Source organism: Pomacea canaliculata, linkage group LG7 (genome assembly GCF_003073045.1).
Source record: "Pomacea canaliculata isolate SZHN2017 linkage group LG7, ASM307304v1, whole genome shotgun sequence".
Classification (NCBI taxonomy): Eukaryota; Metazoa; Mollusca; class Gastropoda; order Architaenioglossa; family Ampullariidae; genus Pomacea; species Pomacea canaliculata.
The window spans coordinates 2,718,201-2,730,491 of NC_037596.1; the positions used below are offsets into that span (position 1 = coordinate 2,718,201).

General features: G+C 34.1%; 1 protein-coding gene across 2 annotated transcripts; it reads left to right on the forward strand.

Annotated features, from left to right (window-relative positions):
- Positions 1-220: 220 nt before the first annotated feature.
- LOC112568371 lies at positions 221-7,064 on the forward strand. Of its 2 annotated transcripts, XM_025245651.1 has the most exons (6): positions 221-371; positions 484-831; positions 2,023-2,118; positions 2,534-2,561; positions 5,365-5,408; positions 5,562-7,064. In XM_025245651.1, exons 1-5 carry the CDS (start codon positions 284-286, stop codon positions 5,375-5,377), a joined length of 573 nt encoding a protein of 190 aa, XP_025101436.1. In that variant the 5' UTR covers positions 221-283; the 3' UTR covers positions 5,378-5,408; positions 5,562-7,064. The 2 variants fall into 2 exon arrangements, with proteins under 2 accessions (XP_025101436.1, XP_025101438.1); XM_025245653.1 differs by lacking the exons at positions 2,023-2,118; positions 5,365-5,408; positions 5,562-7,064 and having other exon boundaries at positions 2,534-2,852.
- The last annotated feature ends 5,227 nt before the right edge of the window (positions 7,065-12,291 follow it).

The window sequence follows — 12,291 nt, forward strand, 5'->3', positions numbered from 1 at the left end:
CTTGTTTATGATAGCATTAACACATATTGTATTATAATACAAAGTAAAATTGTGCAAAAATACACACACATCGTATCGCACTTTAGTTTTCAACTGCTGCATATATAGACCTTATTGCGACTGGGTCAGTGTTTCGAGTCATAGTTTTGTGTTTAATGCCCGATCTAATTTTAGACAACCTTTCTTCCAGTATGTAAGCTGATAAAGTTATTTGAAGCTATCCATTAGACTACTCAACAGGCGGACTGCAAGTCTCAGTCGAGTGCGACGAGGAGATAACTTCATGATGTCGACACAGGGGCAAGCATCAGAACTCTACCTGACTATCAGACAGCTAAATGGACTATTGATATTAGTCACCTTTATTGCAGGTAAAGTGTTAAAGTATTAAAGTATTTGTATTTGTATTTGTACATACTCGTTATCAGGGCAAAAATAAGCCCGATATCATTGATAATAAATTCAACTTTGAATCTTTTACAGGTGGTGTGTCCCAAATCATTTCAATAAATTGTCCAACTGGTCTTCAAGAAGGAATGTGGGGAAACGTTACTTGTTCAGTTAACAAAACAAAAGTTGCGGCGGCGTCCTCTTGTTACCCTAACAGACTTCAGTTCGCTTTCAAAAATGAGTCAGAACTATTGAATCCTGTATGTGAGATCCCTTATAATGAAACATGTGGCCAGGCTGGTAAATTGAACTGCAGTTGTGTGGAATCGAAGGCTGACATATATACTTATCAACTCCAGATTTTGGGAAAATGTAATGAAACTTTAATCTGCAATATTGACTGTCTACCGGAAACATCATTTACAGACAGTTGCCAGCTTGGTAAGTGTCCTTTAATGTCATTTTTAAACTTTTAATGCTTAAGTTTAATTATATTTATGGAAATCTTTTGACCACACCGCTAGTTTTAAACGTAACTTCTCTTTTGATCAAACTGGAACAAATGGTTGACAAGTTGTAATTAACACACACACGTAAGCGCGCGTTCACGTGCAAACGTACAGGCATCAAACAAATACTAGAAAAGAGAGTACATCAAAGTTTACTTAATTTGAAGCTAAATTTTCGTGTGAACGATGATTTAGTCAAATCAGCTATAAGAAGGGGTCGAAGCCATTAAATGTCTTATCTAAAACTCTTATTTAGTTATCCTACATTAATCTAACCAGCACTTCTACACCGCCGTAGCAAGTTCATTGCTTTAGTCCTCAATCTATCTTATTATTTTAACTTTATAGAATAAAGAATCCCAACTAATGGCAATTAAAATGCTTATACAAAATTCATGTACTGAGGACGAGTTTTGAACTCATTACTAAGCCAAGATTTTTTTTTACAGTTAAAAAAAACCTGCTAAGAATACTTTTTCAGTTATATAAACTCTGACAGAAGAATTAACGATGATCAATTTTTGCAGATTTTATTTTCTTAATTGATATTGTGCTTTCTCATTTAGCCTTGTTGCTGTGCTGTAGTATTCGATAAACAATGGATCTGTTAAGATCTGTCACTCCTACTTAAATAAAAGATAGAGTTTATAATTTACTAGTTGGTTGTATAATGTGTTTCGGGCTTTGTACGAACATGTTATCTTTAGTATTACTAAGCTTCAAAGGAGAAATACATATTGCATCTCCATTTAAGCGTTCCTCTCTTCTATTTGTTCCTTTAGTTACGTTTTCCTTTTCATCGGGACTTACTTTGATCACATTCTGCTACTCTGTTCTGTTCACGACTTTGCAATATATTTTGGGTGTGACCCTGCATGCTCCTCTGTCAGCTTATGTTTGTAGCGTTCTGAGGATGTTTTAATTCTACTGCAACTGTCATATTTTGGTGGTGAATATATGTTTTTCTTTATGTTTTTTTCTTTTGCTTTCTGCCTGACGTTGAGGTACCTATACTGTATAATTGTCTTCTTGTTTCGTGTTTTAGTGAATCGGTAAAACAGTGTCAGTAAGACTTAGCAAACAAAATATTGACTGTATTAGCAATAATTTTATATGTTTTTAGGTGATTGTATAAAGGAACTTCGGTGCTCCACTACATGTGAAATGTTATTGATTGTTTTACTTCCTGCCTTTGGGATATTAGTAGGGATCATACTAAGTAAGTAACAGGACTAAATATTTGCATTATCTATTGATTGCTTATGTACTCTTTTACATGGAAATTTTGTCGGCAAAACCACAAACCTAAGGTTATAGATAAAAACCAGCATTCTCATTTTTTTCATCATTATCGCCTTCTCGCGAAGATGGATATCAGTTTAAATCTACAAGGTATTATTCTCAAAATGAATTCGATCTGTAATTAATTAAACATACCGTAAAAAAGTTATAGTTGTAGTATAAAGAAAAAAAAAGTGTTTATGATAAGAACAATGACTTTTTTAAATTACTTTTTACTCGCTACAGGTGTAATATATATTTTAATAGATTCGTAAGTTATTGGTTTTTAGCTTTATAATATATTACTAAAATATCAATGCAAATTATAATGGTATATTTCAAATACATTTCAGGTGTATTTATATGGAAGAAAAAGATCAGGTAAAATGTATTTTTGTTTTTAAATAAGCATTAGTAGTTAATGCACTAAAATATATGATTATAACGGATGAATGAATGGTAGATGTAGATATTAAAGAAAAACTCTATTTTGTGAAACATGTATGTGTATTCACTAATGGAAATACTAATATTTGTATGCTTATGCTTGCTCAAGATACGATCAAATACCTATTATTTAAATAGGAACTAAGGAGCTGTTTTAAAGTAACCACAAACTTAAACGTAAATTCGGTAAGCAAGTTATAACAAGAATAAAATCGCACTGTAGAACAATTAGTTTTTGTTTACTATGAGCTTTTAACAGGAAACTTTAAAGCAAAGCATACTTTAAAACAATCATATTTAAATGCACCCTTGCAAACGTTTAAAACCAGTTTCGTGCAATTAGCAGAAATTAATAATGGAAAAGTCAATCAGGATTATATTATGCCTTCATTAAAGTTTTTCAACTGATTTTCGCACGGTTAAACAGCTTCTTGCTACATATTTTTCATCTAGTCTGGAATTTCCTATGCATCAATTTTGAATGTTATGTTGTGATGTTATTACGTGTCAATGTCTATTTCTTCTGTTTTTTTGGTTTAGGTTTCTTTGGTAAAGCGTCATGAGCTTGTCCATAGGACTGAGATAGGGCTATGTAAGATGATGATGATGATGATGATGATGATGATGATGATGATGATGATGATGATGATGATTCTTATTATTATGATTCTTATTACTATTATTATTCAACAACTTTTATTTCTTTGACAGTCGTACAATTTACCTGGTTTCTGTAGTTTTATAAGATCGTACTTGGTGAAAGAATCCAGTTTCGTCGGGTCGCTGGACTTAGATCATAGCTGTGCCCTTCTATGAAGAATGACAGTTGTAACACACAAAAAAAAATGTTTTCTTTACACTTACTGTCACTAGCGGAATTCATTAAAATTTCAAATGTCCCCTACCTAGGTTCCGTTCAATTTAAAGCCACAATTGTTACCTTCTTCCCCCAGCCATAAATCTACGTGAGAGCAGTTGATGTACTGTGATGATTCAACTGTTTTCTAACATTAATGACAATGTACAGATATTTGTTAATGATTATTTACCCACTTTCTCAGGGATTTTCAGAAATACTTTCAGTTCATATCGAAGTTTCTTCGTCATGATTGCAATAGTAGCTTTCATGGTGACAATGTGAGTTCAAAGTAATACACGTATCGGCCTCATAGATAAATGGGTGCCATTGATGACAGCTCCGACCACACCATAGAAAGCCCACTCCGTATTCATGTCTGGTGTCCTCACCACTGTACCTCAGTTTGTTGCCTTTGTACGTTGACTTCGTACTCTGCTAGATAACCAGATAGGAATTCACTTTCATCCCACAGGTTGCAGTCCATTGCAGAGGTCTTTAGGCCGCAGTTAGCGGTCAACTCGCCTTACTGAACTTAGTGGACTGTCATGTATACACCCTCGATGAAAACATCATAGACGTGTTACTGTCAACAGGCCATTAAGTTCTATGGCGTCTAAGACAGAAGAAATCACTATAGGTAGCAAACGACATCTTAGATTAAGTCAAATGAGCAGAAGTGGATCGAGAGCCGATGGCGGGACATAAAGGAGAGAACGTCACGAAATTACAGCAAAAAGGTCTATCAAATACAACATCAAAGACTATTTTCTGTAAGTCATCGTAAAAAAGCCACGACACTTACACTTCTGTTTGAATTGGTGGAAGACCAATCTGCTAACTACGCTTTGAAGGCGACGAAGAATTGCAAAACATTACTAACAGACTGTCAAACAGTTTGAAAAGATATGGAATGAAGACTAGCACTGACAATAGCAAAGTTAGGATCGTTGCCAAAAGAAGAATTTAACGTTAACGACTGGACTGGTGGTCCCGTGTAGGACCTGCCTTTAATCCCCCCATTAGTAAAGAGTAGCGGGCTCTGTCCGCTGCCACGTTTATGTGCTCTCCCCAACGACAGGTACCGATAAACAGGTGAATGACTGAATGGTTAACCCTTTTATAAAGAAATAAAGTTTCCTTAATTTGTATGCTCTCTTTATTTCTGCACTAATGTAATGTAATGGCATTGTTTTTTTTACAGAGTGTCTGTGTAATTATTTTTACTTCATTGCAAAACTATAAGTATAAAGTCATTTGTGAGAGCAAACAAACACGCTAAACTAGAATCAAAAAACCAAACGCCAGTTACTTGAAATTTTGTGTAGAAGTGCGGTCTGGTAAAGTGCGTGAGTTATACATCTTACTTTCTGGAGCCTGCAAGAGGAAATCTAAACGCCAAACAGTAATAAGTACAGAAATTTTGTGACAACATGCTAGTCAGAATAAATAAATCTGGCATACCACTGGATGTATCATTGCCTGTATCTCAGAACACTACCTGGAGTGCTACATTGAAAGAACTATTTTTCTGATAACTGCAACTTCTTGAGTTATCAGCAAGGCCCTTCATTTGCTAAGTTTGACATTTGTTTTTTATCAGTCCTTCTTTGACTTACTTGCATACAGCATAATAAGAACTGCTATAAGAAATCGTGAGTTCCAATTCTTCTTTAGAAAAAATGAAATGCGTCAGAAGGATATAAGGTCACACACGAAATTCTAGTAATACCTTTAACTGGAACTCACTTAGGTAAGAACATTCTCTACAGTTAACAAAACTTGAATGTGAGAAATAATTATTGTATCTTAATGGATGACCTAAGAATTAATCCTGTGAAAGGATTGCAAAGAACTTTGATACTTGCGTTTATTTTTCAGTTGTTTCAGATGATCAAGACGTTCTAATCAAGAAACACGCCGACGTAAGTGCTCAAAAGGGTAATCTATAATGAGAATTCTCTACACACTAAGATTCACATCTTTAACACAAACTTAAAAGTCAGTCCTTCTGTATGGATTTGAGACATGCCATGTGACAAACACATCACTAACAAGATTCCCTTATTCGTCAACAGATGCCCGCGTCAAATCCTCAACATCAGATGTCCCGTTAAGATCTCCAGTACAGACCTGTGGGAGAGGGCCAGCCAAAAACCTGCCATCCCCGACATCAAGAAGCTGAAGTGGGGTTTGATCAGTCACACCTTGCAAAAGCCGGCCGACAATATAAGAAGACAATGCTGGAACCCACAGGAGAGGCGCAGGGTTGGGAGACCCAAACAGACTTTTAAACTGAACCAAATGTTTTTTATCACTAGCATGATAGATATAGTCATTTAATATCTTTACATGAATAAGTTGCTTTGTTCAAGTCAGTAAAACAATATACATTAGATACTTTACATCTTTTTTTAGGGAATAGCAATAATAACCTTACTGGATATACAGACCGGAGTTTGAAAGAAACTAACGATGAAATTAGGAATAGCTATTAAGAGTTAAGTTAGTTTGCAGTTTACTACATTATAAGCCCGGCAGTGACTGCTCTCGTACTTTACACTTCCTACTTTAGAGGGTTAATTAGATACTTTGAAGACAAATCTCGTTTTCTCGAGGACGATAGACACACACACACACTCTCTTACACCCACGCGCGCGCGCGCAAACAATTCATTTGCCTTTCTGACTAGAGCTATACGCATTCCCACAGCAAGTAAACATCGTTTCTTAGAGGACTCGTAATACTCTCTAGGTCAGTCTTGAGCTCTTTGTTTCAACACCAGCCTTACCTGGCTATATCTCAGTATCTACCAGTAAGACAGCAATAACATGTTTACGTCTTGGTGACAGATATTGGACAGTTGCTATGGGCGATGAAGTAAACACAACGAAACATTATTTGTTAAACAAGACGCTATTCTAAGGAAGTGTACAATGGACACACAAATAAATGATTTCTAAGAGCAGATAAGCCTTTTTATGACCTGTGCAGCACGCCTCGTAATCACAATATCCTGTTCATGTTATCAAGAAAACACTCCATTCACAATGAGTCCCTTTAAATAATACGATTTATAGCGTGGACTGTCTTCTTCAGTGTTGGTAGCTTTCGGGGTTGGGATCAGCAGTGCTATCGCGGATCCCTAAGTGAATCTCGTTCCTGGTTGTTTAAAGTTTAAAACACTCGAGACTTGTTAACGTCAACCTTGTATTTTACTATGACATTGAAATGTGGGAGGAAGTGTTTATACAGTCACCTTATCAAACACGCCATCGCAAGTCAGTTCTTTGATTCTTGTTTTGTATTGCACGCACACACACACATACATGCACGCACACTCACACTAGCACACACACACACACCCACACACACCCCTATATAATACCAATCACAAAACGTCGTATGCATATATCCACAATCTGGCTGAATAAGTCGAATGATAGAACGTGAAATGTCCGTTTGATCTGTGCATAAAAGTGTGTATATCTTAGTATGTTTATCAGAAAGGCAGTTTGCAACTTTGCTTACAAGGCTCAATACCTTTACGTTTGCGTGTGGGAGCAAAGAAAGAAAAAAAGAAAAGAGAAAGAGTTCCTGGTGCCAGCTGGTGAAAGTAAAAGTTGACCTGGTGACCTCACAACTCAACAACACCTTTATTTCTCCCCTAGGCTATGCTTTTCTCGTGCATCTGAAGACCTAACTGCTAATACAAAAAAGTATTGTTTACATTATTAATACACTGTAAAAGATAGACATTGATTCTGTAGATGTGTTTTGTTGACATACGAATTAGAGTGAACTTATGTTACGGAGCAAACGTTTGAGGCTTCAATGAACTTGTTTGTATGAAAAATGAAAAAGTGCTTTTGTACCCTCTTGAAAGATTTCTTGGTGTGGATACACGGACTCCTAATAATATTTTTATATAGTGATTTAAATAGGTACCCACTTTTCTGTTAACATACACGTAAGTTGGGTGAGATGCTGGCTAAAATAAAAATGGAGCATTGTAGACCTACATTAGTTGGCTCCATAATGTTAGAACAACTGAGCAAACATTTGAAGCAAAACTTGGTGTCAGAGATTATTATCATTGGCAAAAATGGAGACATATCTCCTACTTCAGTGAGATATTTAGTTTTATGTCTGCGCACAACAAGGAGATGTATTTCAATTTAGATGTTTATTTATTTTTCAATCACTGTAGTTAGTTTGATTTAGAATTGATGACACTGTTTTACATACCATACAATAATTTAAATAAGATGAACCCAATGCGTCTTGTCGATGAAGAGGATGAATTTAATTTTGTATTACTGCATGTCTAATAGATTTACGAAGATGTTTCATTAAAAAAGTATTGTAATAGACCTTGTGACTTAAAACTAAAAATCCAATGTCAACAAAAATGAAATAATGCTATGTATTCTTGCTAAGCTTGTATATCTGGCAACAAAGAAAAAGAACACTGCTCTATGCTAAAAGATATTCATCTCTTGTGTATTACATATTTTCTCTGTAATATTTTGCATGCTAATAATGTTAGCCTAAACAATAAACAATAAATTATTTGTATTCGTATTCAGTGCACAGACATGTGTGCATGATTATACACCAGACGTCTGTTGGAGAAGTGAAAGCCCCTCACGTAGACTCCTGTGATGTAACTCCAGCAGTGTAATCAAGAATAACCTCCCTTCTGGCTTTTCCACGACAGATTTTACAGAGGGGTGACAGAGCTGATAAATTTGTAGTGTTTTCTATAACAAAATTGTTTTTAGCAAGAGAAGAGTAACATTTTGTTTTTTCGATTATTTAACAACGAGATATTTTCCAATCCTTGACTTTAATATAACGAATATCAAAAGTGAAATAAACTATTTTGAAAACTCAAGATAAGTTCTCAAAAGTACTTATTTTTGAGCGTCTGTGTACACTTCGATTTCAAGAACATTAGCTACTTATGATTTATGTTATGGGAAAAGCCAATAAAATGAGTTACAGTTTTGTCACCAATACTGTCGTTGATGCATAAAAATATATTATGGAAAGGTCTGCTAATAAAAGGTTTTGTTTAGTATACACTCGCAGAAGTAACATGTATCGAGAAATCACTATTTAATAGATGAATCCGATTTTAATCTGTTGCATATAATTTAGGTTGAGAGATACGTAAAGTGTGTCTAACGGAGATCGCAGTAACAAGCATTCAAAAAAGACAACAAAAGGGAGGTACAAAAATTTGAATCTTTTAAACACAAAATACACATAATATGTGCGAGGTATCGATAACAACTCATGCAATTATTAACAACAGTGGATACATTATTCAATTACTCAGAACGTAAATGTATAGAAGAAATGTGTGATTCTTGGTACATTCATTCAAACCACAGGTTCTAAGTTTCTCTTATCTTTAAAGAAAACTCTATTTGTAGATATGTGGCCACTCCACATTTATGATTAAATTTAATCATATCCTCAACACGTCAGTCTGGGCAGAGTGAAATAATAAAATGTAACATATATTTCTACTTATTTATCTTGTTAGTATAATACTTGCTAGCACCTTATAAATCAGAAATATGCATATGGCCAACGCGTTTAATAATTTTTATCTCATCAAAAAAAGTGGAAAGGCCTCTAAATTCACCCAGTAATTTAGTAATTTATGCGAACGGATGTCATCGACATGCAGAGACATGCAGAATCTTCCTGTAACAGCTCATGGTCTGTACTCTCCTTTGCAGGTCTTCTGTGTCTGTGGGGAGGTAAAGATGATGTCTTTTTGAAGAAACCTTTTTGATAAAACGAAAGGAAGATTTCAATAGGTCTTAAACGCCAGACTGTTTTATGCTTAAATGCATTTAGAAACAAAAGAAGAGCACGTGATTTAATTTATTATATTAAGACTCTTCATTTAAAATAAGGGCATTAAAAATAGTAATTAAAATACTTACTGTCAGGCTGTGAATTTACCATGACTAGGCCAGACATCTTGAAGGTGTAGGCCACTGAATACATTTCCTTAAACAGGAATGAAACCATGTTGTTTAATTTAATTTTATGAATAAATATTTGCATATTCAGTCAAAATATGAGCTACAGGATGATGTATAAAGCTATGAAAAGTTGTGAAAACATTTAAGAAACAAAATGTGTAATTCTTTGGTTACCATCAATGCACACAAACGACAAAACAATATTATAAGTTACAGCCTATGTATTTCATTGGTGTTTTCAAATTTCAGCCAGTTTTCAAATTTCCATGCCAGCTAATACCTTTTTACATGCTAATTTCCCTAAACAGAATATATCACAGAATTTATGAAGAAAATATTGCAAATCAGACTTACGAATATGATGGTGATAATACTGGGAATTTCAGAACCAAACAAGTGTTTCCCTGGTGACTAGTACGACTGTTTTATTATTGACTAGTACGACTGAATCACTAGTCACTATTATAAATCTTTCATTATAAACTAGTATGACTTTATCACTATTACCTATTACGACTATGTCAGTATTCACTGGTGATCAGGAAAAGCAAAAATGAAATTATTCATTGTCTTTAAAGACAAAATATAATTAACGAAAACACATTGAAGAGTGGATAGAAGACACACATGTAGGAAGTAAACTTAAAGAAAGTGAAGCTTAAAGCACTAAAAGCAACTATACAAACGTATACATGAGTGGTTGTTGCTGTTGTCGTTGTTTTTGTTGAAACTTTAGTCGCGTTGATGATATGCTGTAAAAAAAAATGAAGATGTTAATTTCATTTGTCATACAAATGGGATTGTGCATTCAGAAATGTGCTTCTCAACAAATTACTGTCAGGTATGTATTAATTATACTGTAGTATATTGAATTGCCAGCTATGTAAGCATTTCGATCTGCAAATGTTTGGCATGTTAAACTGTACCTAATGCGTTATCAATAATAAATACAAAGTTGCGTGTGTTGCTGCTTAATAAGACTTAGCAGCTTTGCTAGAAAATGCAACCAAGTAGCAGCTAGACTGATTTCAATTAAAGATTTATTGAATATATTCCAAGTAAATCCATAAAAAAAGAGCGGAAAATTCTACTGTGACTAGAGAGGTGTTAGGATCAATTAATCACCAAGTAAACATTAAAACAATGAGGATTTGTAAAGTGCCTTTTTACTGCTTATTTGCTCATATCCCTTTACTTACATCATACACAAGCTAATATGCCATATTCGCATATAACTACAACACACACCCACTCACACACAAAGTAAATTAAAGACACCATTTATACAGGCTCAGGGTCAGGACAGGGTCATGGTGATGTCGTCGTTCTGAAAAGATGCGTCTCAAATTGAAATAATCTTATTTGCATAAAATGAACTCCAAATAAATGAAATATATACTAAGCCAATTATAATTATAAGAGCAAACTTTGTCTTCAACAATAAATTCTAATTTATGACCGTATAAGGTGATGTCAGAGAAAAGATCAAACAAAATACTAAGATGTAACACAACAGATTTATAGTAATGACCAAAACCAAAAAAAAAACCAAAACAAAACAAAACAAAAAAAACAAAAAAACAAACTTAGGTACAACTTATCACCTCCATCTCTTAAAAAGTTAGTGTGTCCTCGTCGTGAGAAAACGATTGTTGTTTAACTAAGATTTACTTTAGAAAGCGGTGAAAAAAGCATATCCGAGTCGAATCCCGCACGCAAATTCGGCAAAGTGAAATCTCGTGATTTTCTCGCGCAAGACATTACGACACGTTAAATGCAAGTAAAAGGCAAAAGAAAACAACAAATCTGCAAAAGTTTTTTTTAATTAAAAGTATAAGATACAATACACGCTGTAAGTTAAACTAATTTGTCTCTTTCTGTTGGTCATCGAACTGAAAAACAGAAAATGCAAAAGAAGACTTGAATTAAAGGAATAGAAAAGCCCTATACCTGCTGGCGGCATACTTCAACTGCACCAGTACAATGAAGAGATAAAAACATAAATACAATAAATAATTAACAAAAAAGCTAATTTCTTAAAAAAACACATGTATTTGATCATGTTAAAAAAATGACCAAGTGTTTTTTTTTTCGTGACAAATTATACTTTTGTAAGAAAATATTATGAAAAAACTAATACCGCTTGTTGTTTTTCTTGTTGTTGTTGTTGTTTGTATCGATGATACCACGGTAAATTTTTCCGTTGTCACTGCAAAATATTTTGATTGAAAAACCAAAACAATAATTTATAAGATTAAGGCGTTTCACTGAAGTAAAAAAAAAAACCCATTTGTGTATGATGTCATTTCTCTCAAAAAATACTTTTTTGTATACTAGCAAATCTTCCAAATCAGCACCACTAATCATATTTTGCTTTCAAGATGTACGGCTCAGGAAATGATTTAAAAGATTCACAAAAATTTAGAGATCTTTAAAAGGATAAGATAACATTTTAATAACCAATTAAAACCGAACTTTTAGCGATAAATCAAGAAAATAAAGTGTTGGGGTTGGGATTAGTACGTGTATAGAAATGAGTGAGAAAGTGTGTGTTTGCGCGCGAGTAACTTAGATATTCTTAACAGAAGTAACAGTCAACGTTCTTTTCTATTTAAAAAAGAAGCAAGTGGACTGATTATTTTATGAACAGCAACACTGAGTAGACAATACAGGAGATGTAATTGAACACTTGTTTTATATCTCCTTCTTATGAAATAGTTCTACATGTGAATTATACAAAACCATAAAGTTATACAAGCAATAGGCTGTATATTTTACAAGAATAATTACCACCCCGACATG

What these genes read in the sequence shown, in the direction of transcription:
- LOC112568371 (XM_025245651.1), top strand. Translation starts at nt 284, where the DNA reads ATGATGTCGACACAGGGGCAAGCATCAGAACTCTACCTGACTATCAGA. An exon ending in TACAGACAGTTGCCAGCTTG is followed by an intron (nt 832 to 2,022) that starts GTAAGTGTCCTT and finishes ATATGTTTTTAG; the next exon opens with GTGATTGTATAAAGGAACTT. An exon ending in ATTAGTAGGGATCATACTAA is followed by an intron (nt 2,119 to 2,533) that starts GTAAGTAACAGG and finishes AATACATTTCAG; the next exon opens with GTGTATTTATATGGAAGAAA.